General features: G+C 40.0%; 1 protein-coding gene across 1 annotated transcript in view; it reads right to left on the bottom strand.

Moving 5' to 3' along the window:
* The window catches only part of RAP1GAP2 (RAP1 GTPase activating protein 2), a 269213-nt gene that overhangs the window by 3671 nt on the left and 243649 nt on the right, over positions 1–21893 (bottom strand). Inside the window, exons 16-22 of the mRNA XM_018554104.1 lie at positions 20257–20391; positions 13593–13730; positions 9939–10051; positions 6966–7079; positions 4641–4758; positions 2923–3040; positions 515–597 (exon numbers count right to left, since the gene is read on the bottom strand). Coding sequence (XP_018409606.1) covers positions 515–597; positions 2923–3040; positions 4641–4758; positions 6966–7079; positions 9939–10051; positions 13593–13730; positions 20257–20391 — 819 coding nt within the window. The remainder of the gene's footprint in view (positions 1–514; positions 598–2922; positions 3041–4640; positions 4759–6965; positions 7080–9938; positions 10052–13592; positions 13731–20256; positions 20392–21893) is intronic.

The raw sequence follows: 21893 nt of genomic DNA, 5'->3' as shown, positions 1-21893 counted from the left end.
AAAGTTCAATAACTATTTGGGGAATATACTTCCCATCTTCACCATGTTTGACATAGCAATTTCTAATAACCACTGGTGCTATTTCTGTTTATTTTCCTATAAAAACTAATACTCAGGTGTTGTAATATTTAGCATTTTTTGAAAAGCTGAGGGTAAAACCAATTAAAACAATAATAGATGGAACCAGTCACAGACAAGATTAAGCTTGCAAAATAAAGCTAATCATCCTATTTAGCTAGTGTACATTTTGAAGACATCACACTTCAAAAATGTATTGATGGCCAGCGCACATCACTGTTCTAAAAAAAAAACATCAATACATCTGTGACAAAATCCTTTTAGAATAAACACATAACTCTCTAGGCATCTTAAAGGTATGATGGACAATGATTGGTTGACATCAAGTTTATTTTCCAAGATGAAAAAATGCACAACGCAGTCCAAGCCACACACTAGTACAGCTAGCTCATGCTATTCAGAGTTGGATCGTGTGCCTGCAGACACATCTACTTACTGTACTGGAGCCGGAACTTGACTGGCTGAGTTTATCAAAACGAAATTTGAGGTTGGATCTTGGGGAATTTCTACTCTTTATATCTGTGAGAAGGAAAAACCATCAGATGTGCACTTCAATGGGTTCTATGCTAATTTAAAGTGGAAATGTATCAGTGTATTTCATTTATTAGTTCTGGGCTAAGTGAAGCAAGGTTGTATCCCCTTTGAAGCTCCCTTCTACTTACTACAAGACCATGGTAACCAGGTTTCTGACTTGAGCTGAACGTCATGGTTTAGGAGGGAGCTGGGCTGAAAACACCATCTCAATCTCACAGCATTGCCATGTCTTGGCAAGATAGGGGAGAAGAGGAACCTCCACACTGGGGTCACACACAGAGAAGGATATAAACCCTGCATCGCTTACTCAGAACTACTCTCTAGTTTTGGGTTGAGTTCCACTTTAAACATTTTCTACGAAAGGGGATGTTTAGCATAATGACTAGACCACTTAGACATACTATGATTTGGTTTTATTCTTCATGTAATAACTCTATTTCAAGATTTCTTTCATTGTATTTTGGATCTTGGTGACTTATTTGTGTTGTCAAATATCGGATGTGCAGAATCCAGACACCCACTATGCGCAACCTTGGTCTTAGGAGCTTTCAGATATATGTACTATGTGGAAAAATACAGACAGTATTTAAGGGGGGATTGAAATTAAAGGAGAACTATGGGGTCAGTGTTTTTCCCCATAGTTCTCCTTAGGGTAACGGGAGGACACAAACTATCGTCCTCCCGTTACCCTAAGCTCAGTATACCGCAAGCTACAGCTCGCGGTATACTGAGACGCCGCAGCCGGAGCAGATCCCGAATTAGATGACGGGATCCGCCCAGCTGCGTGAGTGACAGCTGGCTCTGCCTATCTATAGGCAGAGCCAGCTGTACCCGCCCTGTCCATTCCGCCAGTCAGCGCTGGCAGATCGGAGCGGGGAGAGGGGAATCCAGCCCCTCCCCCTGTCACGGCAGAGAGCCGTGACAGGATCGAGTGGCGAGCGAACCCGGTATGTGTTCGCTCACCTCCCGATCTACTAAGCCGACCTGTGACAGTCTCATTGTCACAGGGCGGCTAGAACCATGAGGTGAGTGAAAAGCACTCACCTCATAGTTCTCCTTTAAGGTGAAACAGTTACAGCAGAGCTTAAGTTGACTCTGTCACAACAGAGCCATTATGCCCAATAGGTCACCAGTGAAAGAAGTGTTAATATACTTACCTGTCCAGCAGCCCGTGTATTGAAAAATCCCCGCAATCGCTGCTTTACAGCTGTTGCAAGTTATTAAAACGTTGGATGAGTTGAATACTTGCTTCCACCGCAGGCTGCTGTTCAAATACTTGAAAGTCATTATTCAAATCATCCAGCATTTGAATACTTGCAGCAATTGGGGAGCAGAGATGCAGTTGCTTTTCAATACAATGGACGCCAAAAAGGTAAGTATCTTAACACTTGTTTTACATTTACATTTTACCATTGTGTTGTTTAAGCATATAGCTCTAATCACCTTAAATGCAATACACTGCATTTGTTGGTGAAATGCACATAAAGTGATGCCTTGAGATGCCAATTAACAGCTAAACCTGAAACACCCAACTCTTCCACAGTCTAAACTTCTAAAACTGCTAAGGTAACAGCCAAATAGTTTACATCCAGTACATTTTTGCATTACACACTTCCTGTTTGAGGTGTCCACAGTGACTCTGCTGCACTAACATCCCAAACATGATGTCAGCCCTGTCCACTTATCCTCTGCTGAACAAGAGAACACATCCCTACTTCCTAATCTCTTTAACATAATGGAAAGGTGTTTTGTAGTCTAGAAGAGAAGACCTCAGGCAGGGCTGACACTACATTTTAATGTGGACCTTTCATTTGCCTATGAAGGCTAAAGCAGCCAGGTTCCGTTTAATTGACACTTGCCCAACAGCATATACTGACCTTCCTATTGCTGCCCTTACGACCAGCAACAAAGTAAAGTTCTGCAAAAGCTGCAGGTTGTAACATATGCAAGGCTTTGGATTCTTGTGCCATAAATAAGCTGATTTGTGCAAAGCACATATAGGCATCTTCTGGTGTCTGTTCCTAAGCCTAGCTGCCAAATAAAGTTCTGTTTACTTTGATGGTTACCTAATAGATCTGATTTAACAGTGGATGTCTGAATTCTACAAATGTTACAAAGACAAAACCTTTTTTGCCATGGATATTTTCAGTCATGTACAATTAAGAATGAATAGACATATATGCCATAAAATGTATCTTTACATTTGCTGGATAGTGATGCCTAAAATCTATAGCTACTTCATTATTTCACTACTAGTTCACTTTTCACCACCCTCTCAGACCTGTGTGTAAAGTTTACTTAGAGAAGCACCTGTGGGGCTCCTGCTCATGATTACAGGGGCAGAGGAAGTATGGTTCTCTTGGCTAGGCGACGGGCTGTAGACAAACACTTCCTGTTTGTAGGGTGATGCGGTCAATGGCTGGCTGCCCTGTGAAAAATGTTTGTAAAAATATATTTAGATAAAGCTGCATTCAACTAATTCAGTAATAGACAATTTATGAATAGGACCAGACTGCACAAATGATTACAATGAAAGTAAGTCATATGGATTGTTAACAAACAAAACCCATACCAGATGATTTATCAGGAAAAAACACGGAGTATCAGACAAAATGTTGAGAGAGCATGAAAAGTTTATTTCCTTCTAAAACATTAAAAGGATAAACCAACACATTTCTGGGATTTGATGGAAACATTCATCAAGGCTTAAAATTGCTGTTAGGAATCTGGATGATTGAATAGATTAAAAATTATAAAACATTATTATCTGCAGGCTCCAGCAGCTGATTACAAAAACATTTTAAACCCTGATGAAGGTGGGCAGTTAAAGCCCCACTTGCTTGTCCTTTTTGACATTTTATTATAAAATACAATCTCAATATTTGGCTCCTGTTTTTTCCTTGCATCTCTTGGATTCAGCCAAAGTGGCCCCTAGGGGACTCTTGATGTCTGTCAGCTGTCAACCAGAGCCCTTGTACACTTCAGTATGGTTTATATCTTGACAGTAAGGTCTGTCAGCTGCCAACCACAACACTTGTACACTTCTGTACGGCTTATATCTTGACAGTGAGGTTGATCTACATTTGGATCCAGTGCCTCCTATCTCTATCTCTTGGATTAAAACTGAAGTGTATGCCACTTTTATATCCTAAGGACATGGATAAAGCACTCTGTCACATCACTCATTTGCTGTGTGTTCTATAATTCAACATGCAGTATTGACTGAATCCAACTCTACTTGCATAAATGTGCATCTATGAAATGATTAGCTCCTTATAAAAAGTCAATATATGAATTATGAAAGTCCTTACTTCTCCAGTGCCAAGGGAGTTTCCAACACATTGTGGATACATGAAAACAATAAAACACACTATTCCACATAGCAACACAGAAGATCATATTTCCCAACTGGGAATAATAGTTGTACAATATTGTTGCTTTAGAAACATAGAGCTGTGTTAACTTGATGTCTTGACTTGTGTTAACGTGTAGCTAAAGGCAAACTTTTTTTTTTTGAGTTTTGGATAGAGTAGGGAAGGGTAAGATTCTCTGTGAACTTGTATTGCTTTCTGGGTTCCCACTGGGGAGATTCAGCCCACTTTTTGTCCTGGTGGCCACGGTGGCATCTTGCAATAGGAAAACTGTTCTGGTGACAAGAGGGGAGATCCACTCATTTTGGGTTGATCTCCTCTCACTTCCTGTTGTGTCTCCAGGGCAGAAAGTGAAACAAAATTTCCTCAACAGACAGCAGAAAAAAGAAAAAAAACAGCTATACATACACTTTGAGAGTCGATGGAAAGAAAATAAAGATGAAGGTTACCATATTGGCTGTACACAACTTGTGCTGTTAATAAATAAACCAATAGAAGTATATTTCATATGAGTAAATTCCATTATTCAGGCTTACAGATGGCCAATGAACAGCTAAAATGTTAAACATTTTCTCACTGTATTAATTTGATGTCTATTTACCCAACACACAGTCAGGTTAGCCTTAAGCTTAACTACCAGGACTATTTAATACACACCACACTTTCGTACTCCTCCATGGCTTCACTCTCTCCAGCTGTACTGCTGAAACTGCTTGTACTGGATGAAGAGCGAGAAATATTGGATCGGCCATTCTCTTTCAGTTTAATGTAGGGCCTAGAAAAAAGCAATGGTTTAAAGAAATATTAGCCAAGTTTAGTTATATTTTGAGGAAGTTGGTAAAACCGGGAAGATTTATAATAGCAGAAAATCATGGTTATGTTAACAGGTAAACATTTTTCAGCTCTTGTATTTAAAGTGTTTACATGTATTGTCATGTAATACTACATTATGGCCACTGGATACAGCTAAAGAGCATAGGAAAAAAATCCTCATTTCCTACGCTCCTTAGCTCCTACTAGTGGCAAAATGTAGTGTTACATGACTATACATTTGAACAGGAAAAAAATAAATTAAGAACATTTTTTGGTTGTCATTATTCAACCAAAAGGAATGATTAAAGATATCCACAGGGCAAAGAGCCATACAATTGTTTATAAATAGACCTCTTTAAGTTTGCATTAGAAACATGACACCCAGGATCCAATTTCTTGATATACTGTGCCTATCTTCTTAAAAAGATATGCAGAAAAAAACATATTAGAATAACTTTGAGTCTTGCCATCATTGTACTGTATTCAGATGTTTTCACGCATACATGCATGTAGTAATTACTTACCCAGAATACAAAGAAATATATCACTCCATGCAATACAGAGCTCCATGAGGAATCTTACACATATCTGCCATCATAACAAAGCAAAACACTATGTTCCTTTATCAAAGTTAATTTGCAAGAACTACAGTATAGATTGGGCGGTTGCCATTCCCATGGCAGAGCTTGCTGACAAATATAGGAATCTAGGGGAGCTAGTGCCGTGCAAATTTTATCTGCCCAGCTATATACCAGGTGGAACTTTTATAAATGAACCCCTATACCTCATTAACAAGGTTTTCTACAAACCATGCACTGGATCAAAATATTTTTTTTTAAAGAATCTAAATAGCAACACAAATATGTTATATTAAAGGTGCAGCTTTAGCTTTTAAGCAGCTACGGTACTATATTATGCATTAGAGAGAGAGGTTAAGAAATATTAGCTTTTTGCTTTTCTGTTTATTTTGTTTAGTTAATCTATGAAGGTTTAAGATGCATTTTCGAAGGGTGATAATTCTTGCCTTCATCTTAAATAAAGTGTACATCAAGGCACCAGAAACAAACATTAGAGAAATACCCAGTACTTGCTTGAAAAACTTTCACTTTAAAAATAAATTGCTTAAAAGAGAACTATGGGGTAAGTGATACTGTTGTGATCCACCCAACTGCATGAGTGACAGCTGGCTCTGCCTATCTAGAGACAGTGCCAGCTGTGCCCGCTCCCTCCCCCGCTCATTCCTCCACTCACCGCTGGAGGGTCGGAGAGGGAAGGGGGAATGCCTGCGGGGAGCGGTGACTGATAATCACAACTCACTGCAGGAAGATGATCGGGAAGTAAACGGATCGGCTGTATGTTTCTGCTCACTTCCTGATCAATAGAGCCGACTTGTGGCAGCTTCTTTGTCACAGGTCGGCTCTAACTATGAGGATGAGTGGAAATCACTCACCTCATAGTTCTCCTGTTCTAAAATCAGGTCACATGATCCCACATTGGTCTTCTTCATATTTCAAAAGTTGCAGCAGAGGAGTTACGTTTGCAGTAGAGATTCATGTTGGCAATATGTGATATAATCAAAAAGCACAGGGAGATTTGTTCTAGAATACACTTAATAGGCATGTCACGGGACATGAAATATTTTTTATTGGTAGGGGAGGAGGCACGGAGGCACTGATGTCACAAGCTATGGTGGTACCGGACGTGGTACAATCACCTTCATCTTATTGTAGCACCACCTCCATAGCCAAAAGGAGCAGCATTTAATGTCTACTATATCAAAAATTCAAGCTGCTGAGCAATGATGAGAAAGGTCAGGCACACTGATTAGGGCTAATGATTGCTACAAATGAAAATGATTTGCCCTGATTCCCATTTTAATTTTGTGTTGATTTGTGTTCATTTTTGTGTTGCTTTGTGTTCATGTTTGTGTTGACTTTACAAAGTATTATTAGCTACGACTTTGCATCTCCATCACAACATTGCACATACTGTACATTAATAAATATATATCAGTGAAATATATTACAAAAATGCAGGGAAGAGTTTCAAAGGTTGATCAGTTTGTATCCTTGCTTTCAGAATAACATCAGAACAACTGTGAAAATACATACATTTAGCAAAGGAAAAGTTATTTTGCTACAATGTAGTGTTTTAAACACTTTCCCTTACCTCTCTTTGTTGGTACATATCTCTGGAGAACTGGGATTCGATGAGGTTTCAGATTTTACATCCTGCGATGAATGTGCACAGTCTGGGGTTTTCGGAGAGCTGGACATGCTATCACTTTAAGCACAAAAAGAAAATATTAGAGTAATGAAGGTTAACACAATGGGGGTGATTTACAAACTGTCGTGTATCTGTTTGGATGGAGCATAGCTCCATTAAGTGGCCATAATGTGTGCTGTAAAACTCATTTGCAAACCTATTCGCTATGCAAACAGTTTAATAATCGCCTCCAAAAAAACTGAAAAGGATATTATTGGCCCTGCGGGTTTGATGGTGGCGGGTCACCAACCATATATGCTCTTACGTTCTATGCTCCTCAGCACCATCAAGTGGCCATAATGCAGTAATACATGGGAAAAAATGTAAATACAACCTAAAGAATGTTTGTTTTGGCATATAACCTCACAAAATGAACGTTCACAGATATTTGCAGGGTAAATGGCCCTGTTAGTTGCGTATAAACAGACTCTTATGCATTGCGTTAACACAAGCGTCTTTTATCGCATATTACAACAATGCAATACTGTGAATGGGGCCTAAAGGATTATTATACTTTATGAGCAATGTGTCAGACAGATACCTTAACTCTGTAAGGAGTGATGTTCTTACTAGCCATGCAGCAATGACATGTATAGACAGGAGAACAAGAACCTTTTACACTTTGCAAAAGTTCCCTTTTTAAAAGATAGAATCTAACATTTGAAAATGTCAAAGAAAAGAGCAACATTGAGCCTACACGAATCACATCTCTGCACAATGATACAGCATGAATTGGGTTTTATTTAAATAAGAACTTCAGGAATTGTTTTATTAACCCTTGCAGTGAGGCTACTCATCCAAATCTCCGATGTCTCTCCCCATCCTCTGAAGCGGTCTAAGGTCCTGTAAATTGTCACATTCTGTACACAGTGTATAGACGTGAAAACACTGTGGATAGGAAGAGGAAAATTACAATGCTGCAGGGAGGGGGAGACGGGTTGGAGGGAGCGATGTGACAGCTGGCCAGCTCGGGTGAGTATATCTTTGTTATTTTAGCATCTGGACACAGACGGGCACTTAACCCTTGCAGTGCGGGAGAATTCCTGGAGTTATTTTTTAACTTTGCCATGTAAAATGAGAATAAATATCTAATGTAAAAGGAGAACTGCAGCAAACTGTGTTCACCTGCGCTGTATCAGTAATGTGACCTAAACAACTATGGGGAGATAATGAGGTGTGTGCTGTAATACCTAGTAGGACATAGGCAGGTGTGTGCTGTAATACTGTCAGGTGTGTGCTGTAATTCTGCAACTACTACTATCATCAGGTGTGCTGTGATACTTTAAGTACTACTAGATACTCTAGTGTGTGCTGTAATACTGTAATTACTACTAAATAGTCTGGTGTGTGCTGTAATACTGCAACTACTACTAGATCGTCAGGTGTGTGCTGTAATACTGTAAGTACGACTAGGTAGTCTGATGTGTGCTGTAATCGTGTAACTACTAGATAGTCAGGTGTGTGCTGTAATACTAAAACTACTACTAGGTAGTCTGATGTGTGCTGTAATACTGTAGCTACTACTAGGTAGTCTGATGTGTGCTGCAATAGTGTAACTACTATTAGATTGTCTGGTGTGTGCTGTAATACTGTAACTACTACTAGATAGTCTGCTGTGTGCTGTAATACCTTAACTACTACATAGCCAGGTGTGTGCTGTAATACTTTAACTACTACATAGCCAGGTGTGTGCTGTAATAATATAACTACTACTAGATAATCAGGTGTGCTGTAATACTGTGACTACTACTAATTAATCTGGTGTATGCTGTAATACTATAACTACTACTAGATAGCCAGGTGTGTGTTGTAATACTGTAACTTATACTAGTTATTCTGCTGTGTGCTGTAATACTGTAACTGCTACTTGATAGTCTGGCATGTGCTGTAATACTGTAACTACATCGAGATAGCCAGGTGTGTTCTGTAATACCGCTACTACCACTAGATAGTCTGGTGAATGTTTTAATACTGTAACTACTACTAGATAGGTGTGTGCTGTAATAGCTACTAGGAGATGACCAGGAGTGTGCTTTAATAACTACTAGGAGAATGTAAGATGTTTGCTGCAAAAACTGCTACGAGATAGCCAGGGTGTGCTGTGATAACTACCAGGAAAGAAATAGCTGTATGCTGTAATTCCTACTGGGAGTTAGACAGGTTTGTGCTGTAATAACTACTACTAAATAGTCAGGCTTATGCCGTATTAACCACTAGGAGATAGTCAGGTGCGTGCTATAATAACTACTAGGAGATAGCCAGTTGCCTGCAGTAATAACTAATGAAAGATAACTAGGTGTGTGCTAATATTATTGAGGAATAGTGAGGTGTGTGCTGTAATGAATACTAGGAAATAGCCACGTCTGTATTGTAATACCTACCCGGAGTAATTAGATGTGTGCTATGATAAATACTAGGAAATAGCCAGGTGTGTGCTGTAATAATTACTGAGAGTAAATTAGGTGCCACGTGGTAATTATTACTGCTACTTAGGTTTCTTTCAGCACAGGTTTCCTACAAAGAGTAATATGTAGGGTGCTTTTGCTAACCTCAATCTGAAAATGATAATTTCCTGTCTGTCTCTAGCTTTAATACTCTTGAGTTGTATGTTTATTCTGAGTCAATGATTCAGAAAATGCTAAAGCCATTGACCCACCATGGCAGCCAGACAATTGGCTTTTTCTCAGGAGAGATCAACAATGGTAGCCCACATATTTCTCTGTAAACTGTTAATTCTATATACTTACCTCTTGTCATCTATTTTCTATACAGATAAAACACCTCAATCCAATTTAAGCCTCTGTCCTTATTTGCCACTTGGTGAACTTAATGACGGAATGAACATGTAGTAAATTCAGAGTCATAACATTTTCTTACCAGCGAGTCCGGCTCTCGGATTGGGTTTCAGGCCCTGTGTGCAGTCGAGGGAAGAGACCTGATCTCCTTTTTATGGGGCTTTTGGACTGTGTCTTAGTCACAACGGCAGGAGGCTGTAAAACACATTTACAAGAAAACAAGGCATATTAACTGAAAGCAATACATATTCTGTAACATTCATCCATAAAAATGTGTTGTTCATGACAGCCAAAAAAAGAATTTGCTATTTATTGTTTAAAAAGTAACACTTCAGTTATTTATGACCACTGAAGATGGTTTATCCATAATACGTGCCATTTTATCTTTTGTAAATGGTCAAATATAAACAGGCATATTGTCACATTTATTATGAAAAATATGTACTTGTTATTTGCTAACCACATTAAAAAGTGGGATCTCATGTATTACTTTAGCCAATAACCCTACCCTCCTTAACTCCAGTTATCCCAAAAGGACATACAGTATGGGGTGTATTTATAAAAGATTTGCACACCCATTTATCCTGCCAAACTGCATCTGCATTCATTCTGTGTGAATGGGGCAAAAGCCAATGTTATTAGTATATTTATTTTCTAGGTTGAGTGTAATTCATTTAGAAAAATACCACATTATGGCCACTAGATAGAGCAGATGGACATAGGAAAAAATACTTATTGCCTGTGATCTTTAGCTCCATCTAGTGGCCATAATGTGGTATTTTCATGATTCACTTTAATCACATATATTACATTCAACATGGAAAGAAGATATACTAATAACATCAGTTTCTGGCCCATTAACATAGAACAGGATATATATGCAGTTTTGCAGGATAAATAGCTCTACAAATTGTTTATATACAGTATACTTCCTATGCGTTAACCAATATTCTTTTCTTTTCTAAGAAAGCCAATTCCTATCCTGTCACCTGTATGTGATGAAATCACTGGGCTTTGAGGGAAGGTGCAGGACTGTGTGGTGTGACTGTGTGGTGCTCTGAACTGTCTGCAGTGTCACACCTGCCTTATGTATTAAAAGTCAGGTCACACTTTCAGACATGAAGGTAACTGCGGTTAAAGCTAAACTCTAAACAGATATAAAAGACAAATTCTGCTTTGTATTCATAAATATATAATTGGATATTTTTTTTTTTTAATGCAAGCAGTATTAGAACAAATTTTTGACTTGATATTAGCGTCTTGCAGTCCCTGTACAAAATGATGGAATAGGAAGAAGCAGCACAGGGGATAATCAGTTAATGTGCTGCAGTGCTCATATATTACCAATTAGCTAATCAGTTCATGTGCTACAGTGCTAATATACTATCAAGGAACATGCTGATAGGATAAGACTGAAGAGTGACAGAGAGTTGAGCTCATCTCTGTGCTGGTTCTCTTTTACTGTGCAGTCACGGGCAGTGCGCAGGTCCATGACTGCCTGAGCTTAGAGGAAGTGCACTAAATGATTGTGGTCATCATTAAACATGGAACACTGAGGACATCTAGTGGCAGAAAAGATGTATTGCTTTGAATTAAATGTAAGTATTGCAGTGAAAGTGCTGCAATAATCATTTTGACTAGAGTTCTGCTTTAAAGCACAACTCCAGGGAAAACTATTACTAACCCTTGCAGTGGACCTGCAAGGGTTAATCATTTTTCCCAGGGATCATCTATAAGCAAATATCGTAACAAGTTGGCCAGTTCTAAGATAAGACACAAAACAGATGCATTAGGAGTGACTGTGAGCTGTTCTCATTACCATTAGTGATTGCTTTGTTTTGTTCTGGGCTAAAGAATAATTTCTAATTTGGCTTTCATTACAAACCTCCAATAGATGTCTCTGGGAGGTATCACTTTATCTTTCTGTTGTTTTCTAGAGCCAAATGACTAAAGAAAAACATTTCTATAGCTTCTAATTTCAATGCTGTTTAGATGTCTCAATATATTCAATTACAAGATTTCCCAAAACAGGCATTCACAGTCCTTTGATGGCTATGCCAGGTTTACACAAATAGGTGTAGTTTTTTTTTTAACACCTGGCATGGTTGGAATAGTTAGACAGTTTAATGCCAAATATAATTTTGTGCCCAATTTTAGAAGAACACATGATTAGAAGTACCTGGCTTAGGAGTACAGTGCAATGTGTATATTTCCCTGCATTAGGGATGAGCTTATTGTTGCACCAAGCATGAAAGCTACAGGGGTTTCCCAATCAGCATCCCCACTTTACAGCTGACCATAAATGAAGGGGTGGGATCCTTGTGGTGACATAATTTACCCTATATAGCCACATGACCATATTAGGCAATTGTTATTACGTAATATTTAGCCATATAGGGTCAATGATGTCACTGCACCCCGCCCTTTTGCTTACTTCAAGCTGACTGGATAGCACGGAAGGAGCCTTCTACCTTGGGTTTAAACCTGAGCTCTTACCCGGTGAAAGTGAAAGTATGGAGTACTCTGCATGCTCTCACCAGGATGAGGTTCCTTCTAAAAAGGAGTGGCAGGGTCTGTATTAGGATGGGTGTCATTTGGTATGAGCCACCCCACATACACCGCCTCCCTGTCTTACTTTTGTAGGCACCTTAAAGAAGTATTAAACTCTCAAACTTTTTTTCAATAATGATTCCAGATCAAACAAATATACATTGCCCATCAGTTACAATCATCATATTTCTGAACAGCTGCTTCCAAGTCACTCAGCTCAGCTTCCATGAACTTCCTGTGTTTGTGGAGACACCCACATCTTACTAGCACACACAAGGGTGACTGCATAGCACTCTGCTTCAGAAAGGAGTCACTCTAAAACAGGAAGTCAGGACCAGTGCCCAGGAGACCAGCTGATTCTGCAGGAAACTAAAACTTTGTAAGCATCAAGGAGCAGCATCCATTGTCAGTGATTTCATCAGCATTTGAAACAGCTTAAATCCTTTTGACTTTAATATCACTTTAAAGTGTATGTCCAGTTTTGGATAAAGTGGGGATCTGTTATAGAGATTTTCCCTCTCTTACTGTCCTAAGGAAGTGAGGAAAAAAATCTAAGTCAGCAAAAGAATCAAGAAGGCTAGAACCACAACCAGCTTTGTTTCCCTGTCTGTGAGCCTGTTACATATTTGTCCCTACTTCCGGTCACTCACTTCAGTAGTTTTACCAGACATCTGGCTTGTTAAAACTATTGTTACTCTAACAGTGAGTGAAGGGAAATAGAGCGCCAGATAAAAGAAAAACCCAAGAGTTTTATAATCCTTCCCCGCTATCCAAAACTAGAAAAAAGATGGGCTAGATTTTAAAAAACAACTCAAGAATGTTATTAACCCTTGCAGTGGGGAGAGAGGTTCCAGGGATCAGTCTAAGAGCAAGCCGTTTTGGAGGATCATCAGGTGAGTCATTTTTTTTATTTTCGAGCCTAAACAAAAATGAGCATTTTTTTTTTAACCCTAGCAGTGCAGGAGCAGCCCCACTTAAAGGGTTATTGATTTTTTTACCCTGAGTTCTTCTTTCATTAACACCTGGCTGGGCAATAAGCAGAAAACAGTGCCATATTGGTATGAAGAAAACCAAATCTATTTGGCCCTAGTACTACCAATACACATCACTACATTCGTTTCTCACAAGAATAACAAGAAGAAACAAAAACAACATCATAAAAAGCAATTGTAATGGGAAATCTTACAGAGAAGGTGGTTTTTGTCATCTCAGCACTTGTATGCACAATGCCTCCGCTCAGGCTTCCAGATATCCCCCCTGACTGATGCTTTTTCTGGCTTCCCACCATGGTTTCCATGGAATGACTGCGTACTCGGATAGCTCTCTTGGAAAAGAAAAGATAGAAAATAAAACCACTCTATTTTATTTGGTGTTTGTGTTAACTAATAATGCAACTTGATTAAAAAGACAACAGATTACTCTGAATAAATATGAATCTTAAAACATGGCTTACATATTTCAAGGGTCCAGTCATCCAAAATTAATATTTTGTTTTTGGTCAATGCAAGAAAGTTAGATCCATTAACCTTTTCCTATTTCTTATGCAAAGGACTACGGTAGGGAGATGTTTGTGCTTGAGCTGCCTGTTACAGGGTCCCTATTGGAATCTTAATTGCTATATATTATAGAGGAGGTATAAAAAAAGTGAAAAAACACACTGCAGTTTACATGAATTTTCACAACTCCAACATGGCAATGGCAGAACCAGAAACCATGGCAGGAAAGACACCAGAGTTCCCAAGAGATATAAAAAGCCAACAATTAATTCAGTCCACAGGACTCATCATATATTGAAATATTACTGTTGCATGAGCCCAGCCACAGGTTAGCAGAGGTAAACTCAACTGGCTTCTCATAAGTGGACAAATCTCTCACCAAGACAAAAGAGGGGCCCTGTCTCAAAACAACCCCACACCTGCATTAAAGTGATATTAAAGTCAAAAAGGTTTTAAGCTATTTCAAATGCTGATAAAATCACTTACAATGGATGCTGCTTCTTGATATGTAAAAGTTTTAGTTTCCTGCAGAATCAGCTGTTCCCCTGAGCACTGGCCCTGATATCCTATTTTAGGGTGGCTCCTTTCCCTTACAGGGTCCGATGGACCCACCCTTGTGTGTGCGCTAGTAAGCTGTGTGTCTCTCTATAAACATGCAAGCACATGAGGGCAAATTGCTTTCCTGCTCCCCGCTCTTCCCTTCTCCGAAGTAGTAAATGAACAACTGCTGGAGTTTGTGCTCTCCCTTGGGATCTTCTACTGCACAGAAAATTCAGGGAAGCCAAGCTGAGAAAGTTGGAGTCACAAACATGATTACTGTAAGTGCTTGGGCAAACAGAATAGTATAGTAGGCATTTGCAAGCTTCTCTCTCAATTTCCAAGTAACAGGGAACTCTGGCTGACCCCATAAAAAGACAAGGGACAGACTGAGCTTCCCCTCATTAACATAAAATGCTTCTAGAGCTATAACCCTTTGCTAAGATACAGTGTTCAAATCATGTTTGCAACTGATAATGAGATCTGCCAGCACAGTACAGATGGTAAATTATGGTCTGGTATCTCCTAACCCCCCTTGCATTGCAAAAAATTAAGTTTAGAAAAAACTTTTCTTCCAGACCAGAGCGAGTAATATGTTATCCTGATTTGGCTGCAAATTTGGAAATACACTTCAACTTGGAAAATGTTTGGCAGTGATGAAGTCCGATCTGGCCTGCCTGTCAGTTTTTCAGGGGGACCTGATTGGATGCCTAATGTAAGTCTATGGGCAGCTCGATCTAAACGGACGAGTGTCAGTTTACATCCGGTTGCTCTCGGCTCCGGCCAGCTCCAGAAAAAAATAAAAAATAAATAAATGGAACAGTGTTCCATTTCGCCAGACCTGATCGTGGTGGATCGGGGGTAATCTGATGTAAATGGATACATGTCCATTTACATCCGATTCCCCATAGACCATATTGGGATCCGGTAATGTCAGTTTTTTCCTCCATCGCAAAAAACTGGATAGACACGGATGTCACAGCGCTGACATCTGAGCCATACCGCTCCAATCAGCATGAGATCTGTGCACATTGTTTATTGTCCTGTAAACTTTACCCATTACACTGTTTGGTTACACTGGAAAGCAGGGCCGGCCTTAGGCCTTTAGGCGCCCTGTGCGAGAAAGCTTTACAGCGCCCCTCAGTGACCAACCCCTCAGTGGCCACACCCTTTAGTGGCCACACCCCCAGTAACCACACCCATTTATTACCCATATTTTTGGTAAAATATAAAAAGCGGGGTCACGTCGGGTAAACAGAAACCAAACATATCATGCTTTAAAATTGCGTGCACCCGCGAAATCGCAAAAAATTACCATGCACCAATTGACCATAGGTGACGCTTTAAAAGCTTTTACCCCTCATCAGTTTAGTGTTATCAGTGATTGATGGCCCTACAATTATTGCTCTCATTCCGACGTTCACGGCGATATGTAACATGTGCGGCGTAATGGGCGAAATCGCTTTAAACTTTAAAAAGGGGACTTTAAAAAATAATGTAATTCTTTTTTATTTGTAACTTTACATTTTTGGGGGGGAAACTTTATTGCTATCACATAGGGGGGTTAGAAAACCAGTGGAAAGCTCAAATTTGTTACACTGCTTGTGAATATTGGCCAGCTGCAGACAGGTTAATGAATGCCGTATTGGTTGCCACAGATTTCTTTAAACCACTGGTCTTATTCAAAAAAGTATTTTTTTTTATCACTTGTAGCCAGCTAAACATGTGCTGAAATACCTGCAGCTAAAAATCCCGGTTTTAACACAGAAAACTAGACATGTGTTTAGCTGCATAGGGGTGTGCAAAGAGTTGGCTGGCAATATGTTCTAATCAGTGGGTCTGTTCTCCAGTACCATCCATTTTTATTTATTTTGTTTTAAATATTTATCAGCTATTGGTCAAGAGTGCTTTTACATAAACAGTCTGCTAGCCTCAATTACTTCAAGCTTTGTTTTCACAATTAATTATTAAAGTTAATATATGCATGAACAGAAAGAGCATTTTTTTTCATTAATTCTGCTTATTATGCCAATACAGAGGCTGGAATAAATGACTGCCTGAGTACAATTTTACATAGCTGGCATTTCACAAACATAAATGCATGGCATTAAGGAAAATGTACTGGTATTTATGAAAGAGATGGATCATACCCAGATGCTTGATTCAGCATTTACTGACATGGGTCTGTGCAGCAGATGAGAGAACACATTTGTTCATTACTAAAGTTTTTCAGAATATGAAATTCTGCATTGCATTTGTTGTATGTGTGTAATGGGAAGCTTGTAAGCATAGTGTCTATAGTTTTCAAGGTATTCACAAACAATTTCTAAAAATGTAATGTGAATCCATTTCTTCATGAAACTTGCTAAATACTGCACATAGGTACAGGCAGGACCAGATTCCCCACAAGACCACCAAGGCCATGGCCTTGAGGTGACAGGGAGTAGAGGGGCGAGCTCTACTCCCTGAGCTCCAGCCTAAAGGAAGGATTAATAAGGTCTGCTCCAGACCTTAGTAATCAAACACTGGATTGCCAGGGATTGTGCAGGTGATGGGGCTCTTTTATATTATCTGAGAGGGATGAGGAGGGGGGGGTTAAGATTATCTGAGGGGGGTGAGGAGGGGGGGGGGGCAAGGGTAGGGAAGTAATACTCTGCATTTTTTTGTGTGTGTGTACGTGTCTGTGTGTGGGGGGATTTTTCTGTGTGTGTTTTAGGCCCCATTCACACCTGTAAGTTAAAGTGTGATTATGGTTTCCTGCATCAGGCATTTACAAGCGGCAACTGTCACCCGTTCAAGTTTATGATCAGGTGACAGCTGCTGCATGTATGCACGCATGTTAGAAAAACAACAAAGAACTCTTTGCGCTTATAGATAACCTTTAAATAAGCCATCGTGACAACCGCAGTGAAAAGAGAAGAACAGCTTTAATAAGCACCTCCAAAATGTGAATGTGAATAAGCACTGCAACTCCAACACTATCTAAATATCCATTAGTGTTGTAAGAATACCACCTCTATGATATCAAAAATGCAATATGAAATACAAATAAAAAGACCTCATAAATAGTGAAATAATACAAAGTATTAAAACTCTGTTGCAACTAAAATAAAGTTCATAATCTGTTGCAGCTTCTCCTCATAAACTCCGACTTCAGACCATACCCCGTGTTCCACCTCTGTGTATTCAATCTGAATCCATTATCACACCTAAACTTACAGGTGTGAATGGGGCCTTATTGTGTGTGTGTATTTAGGGCCTGTTCACACGACGTCCGTTTTCTGTGCTGACCTGATCCGTACGCTCCTGCACTAAAAATGCATCCCAATGTATCCCTATGTGTTTTATGGGCTACAGTTCTCACGTGGGCCATCGGTTCAGGTTACGACAGAAAAATACTGCATGTCACATTTTGTACGGTCAGGAAACGGTCAGGAAACGCAAAACGCGTCAAAAACGCACTGAAGTGCAGCTAACATACTGACAGCCCCACTCCAGCAAAAAAAAAGTTTAAAAAAAAAACTGGAACGCATCAAAAATGCGGCAAAAACACATAGCACCGCGTCTGCAGATCCGCACCTGTTCCGGACCTGAAACTCATGTGAACAGGCCCTTAGCGTGTGTATTTCTGATTGTGGGTGTATTATTGCGTGTGTGTCTGTGTGCATATTTCTCTGTGTGCGTATTTCTGTCTGTGTGCATATTTCTTTGTGTGGGTGTATATGTGTATTTTTTCCTTTAATCACTGTGGAGGTGATAGAGATCTGATGGGATCTATTTACTATACTGACAAGCTGTCAGTAAGCAAGTGGCTACCTTAAATAAATCCATGTGCATCACCTGCAGCTCCACAGTGATTAAAGGCTTTAACGCAGCAAAAGATGCTGATGTTTCCATGCAGCGTTTAAGCAAGGAGTAGAGGGGCTCACTCGATACTGTTACCCCTACCCTAAGCATTGGACACATTTTCTCTGCTTTCGACAGCAATGAGTTGAATACACATCTCTGGCAATATATTTTAACCCTAAGCAATCTCCCAAGAAAGCTTTCATATTTTGCCTGCACAAACCATTTAACCAAACCGTACTGCCACTGAACAGATCCAAATTAGCTTTCTGTGATTTAGAGAACAACATATTGCATTTTAACACCCTATTTGTCTAAAATCAAAATATAATTAAAAGTGGCCTTGCAAGGAAGTCAGCACTCCCAAGCAATTAAAGAGTGCCTAGTGTATTATTACAAGTCAAATGCCTTGCCAGATAGCCATGCCAGCCAAAGTGATCTGCCAAAGCGGCTCAGTTACTGAAGTGGGGGGGGGGGGGGTTAAAAACTGATCAAACTTGAAGGATGTTGTTTGAAATTTAAACACTGCTAAAAATCAGAGCTGTACACTTTAATTAACCATTCTGCAGATTTTAGTATGCACAATAAATGTCGGGACTGGCAGGGATCCCAGTATTTGAAAATGCCATCTGGTCATGAGATGTCAATTAGAGAAAGCACTCTATATATATGTTCGTGTTTAATGGGAAACATTTCTTATTTCAATTCATTGCTCTATTTAGAAGAAAAATGGATCAGAAATTGAAAGCATACATGCAATATATACATTTATGTATTAGTTTTTTATTTCTTTTAAATAAATGCAAATCCACTTTTTTCATGAACAAATAAATAATGCTTATGTCATTTATACTTGCCTTGACCCAGGAATGACTGAAAATGTGCGTAGGTGAAAAGCAAAACTTTTGACATTTGGGTGTAACATCTCTCATACTAAACCAAGCCTTGTTACACTTCTTATGGCTCTAGTTGCAGTTTAAACACCAACTTTAGCCAAGACTTTTCTTGTTATGGGTGGTGGGGAAGGGTTAAATGCTGCTTGTTCCCCACATAAAGGACATTCCTCTTCTCTTCGGGTTCTGTCTCTACTTCCATTGTGCAACTGAGTCATATAACTGTTGGAAACTATTTGCTATGGAATCCTCCCACTGCCTGCTATCAGTAGCAGAGTAGACCTGATGGGGAACTAGTCCATCAGCAACCCCATCAGGCTCCACTCACTGTTAACGTCACTGGTGGTTAAGGAGCATCCTTAACAGCCAATGATGTTGACAGCAGGCATAGCCTGATGGCGAACTCTGAGATCCTAGTTCCAAGTAAGGTCAAATCTGATACTGATTAACAGCAGGCAGAGAGTGGATTCCATAATCAATAGCAGGTTGGCTAATAACTAAGCATTCTACCCACTGCCTTCTATCAAATAGGCTCCCCAAGCCCACCATCAGGCTTATTCCACTGTCAGTGTCATTGATTTCCAACAGCGTCTTAGCAACCAGTAACTCATCCCACAGATTCTTTGTAATGAGCACAGAACAGGTCAAGAAGCAACAGATCAGCAGATTAAATATTTTTTTTCCAATGTTATTCTACCAAGAAATTAAGAAGAGCAAAGCCCAACAGAAACCCAACCCAAACGCAAGCTTTAGTCAGGACCGCAGATTTAAACTCTTTGGGTCCTTTACCGCTGATCCCATGGCAAATCTTTAGTAATGCTTTGTTTTAAAATTATCACTGGTCTAACTGAAAAAATATATATTTTCGGTTTTGTAAATATCTTTTTATCTTTAAAATATACAGAAATGTAAACCTTTGTAAAGACAATAACATCAAAGGAAGGCATTGTCTGTCCCATAAAAACAATGTATGCTTTACTTCTATAGCCGCATGTAATGTAATTACTAAATTAATAGGCCTATAGATGTTTTGCAGAAATGCTTTTGGAGTTTCACTGGTTAAATTTCCGAATCTTACTTTAAATGACTCCAGAAATCCTCCATGAGCTCCATTCTCCAGTTTGTCTTCTTCTGGCCCAAGACCAAGCATGGCCTGCGTGTGCACATGAAGGTCATCATGCAGATTGTCCAATAGGGCAGCTCTTGTCCGATCCTAAATAAAAAAAGATATGTGTGAAAACAAGATATCCCTTTCCCCTAAGTGGGGATATATATACTGTATGTAACATATTTCAGAACTGTTTTCTGTAATAAGTATCACACATCTCATCAATCTTGTAATCAGTCAGAGGAGAGCAGAAGGAAAGAAAGAGCAGCATGTCAAAGGAAACACTTATAAGACAATGTAAATGGCAAAGACCCAAGGAAAATTTTCAAAGATATAAAAGCTGAACTCCAAGGTCATGGTACACCAGTGTCTGATCACACCATCTACAGACGATCACGAGAAGAAGTCACCAGCACCCAGTACTTGAAGATGCAAAAGTATGCTCTGCTTATTAATAATACTTCACATCAGTCAAATGGGCCAATATACGCACGCACACACACGGACCTAAGGCCTCATTCACACTGCTTAGAGTTGGCCCATACACATCCTCCGCCCACCTCAGCTGCCATAGGCTGGGAGGAAGACTGCAGAGCTGCTACTGGCTGGAAGGACAGCACGGGAGAAGCAGGACACCTGGGACATGGAGGATACATTGCTTTGTTCTGCATTACACTGCTGTCCTCTGTACTCTGCATCACACCACTGGCCTCTGCACTCTGCATTGTTACTGATCTCTGTTCTCTGTGTCACACCACTGACCTGGCGGAGTTAAGGCCGAGGCAGGGTAGGGGTCAGGTGGGGCGACTGGTGGCGAGTAACTCTTAAGGCCTGGCTAGTAGCTCAGGACTTGAAATTTTGAGCCCTGATAAACCTTTTATATGATGCGTCAGTCCCAGGGCATCCAATTGTCATGGCAACCCTCTAAGAGGAAGGATTATGGCTAACCTTGTAAAAACCCACCCAGTGCATTGGGTGGGTAAGAGTGCGCCAATCTGTGCAGAGGAATGCACATGCACCAGAGCTGACAAAGCACCAGTCTGCATCCAAGTAATATGCATGTTCTGAAACCATTCTCACTGCACATGCCCATACATAGCAAAGCCTTTGCCAAGGGACAGGCGGTACATGAAGGGACTGTGCTACTGATAATGTTCCACTCCCTGGGCGGAACAAGGGGCTGAGTGGAGAGGGGGAAGAGAAGGGGGGAGGAAATGAAGATTTTAAAGAAAATAATACTGTACCTACTGTGAAACATGGAGGAGGCTTGCTTATGTACTGTATAGGGCTGGTTTGCTGTGACTGGAAATGGGCGCCTTGAATCTGTGCAGTAAGTACTATCCTTGTCGCACTCCTTACCGAAATATCCCATGTAGTGGGAGGTGATTGCAGTGACTGCGGATGGTGCTGCAAATGTCAGCAAAATTGAAGAAATGTCACCAGCACACCAGTCCTTTTAGGATAGCAAAAGCTTAATTTATTGAAGTTTTTTGTCATATGACCAACAGGTGCTTTTGGGACCCCACAGGGTCCCTTCATCAGGCTTTAGCATCGACCAATGCTAAAGCCTGATGAAGGGACCCTGTGTGGTCCCGAAAGTGCTTGTT

This window comes from Nanorana parkeri, unplaced genomic scaffold (assembly GCF_000935625.1).
Source record: "Nanorana parkeri isolate BGI_ZX_2015 unplaced genomic scaffold, ASM93562v1 scaffold142, whole genome shotgun sequence".
Taxonomy (NCBI): domain Eukaryota; kingdom Metazoa; phylum Chordata; class Amphibia; order Anura; family Dicroglossidae; genus Nanorana; species Nanorana parkeri.
The sequence above is the reverse complement of the archived record's forward strand: the minus strand, read 5'-3'. Positions and strand labels throughout refer to the sequence as shown.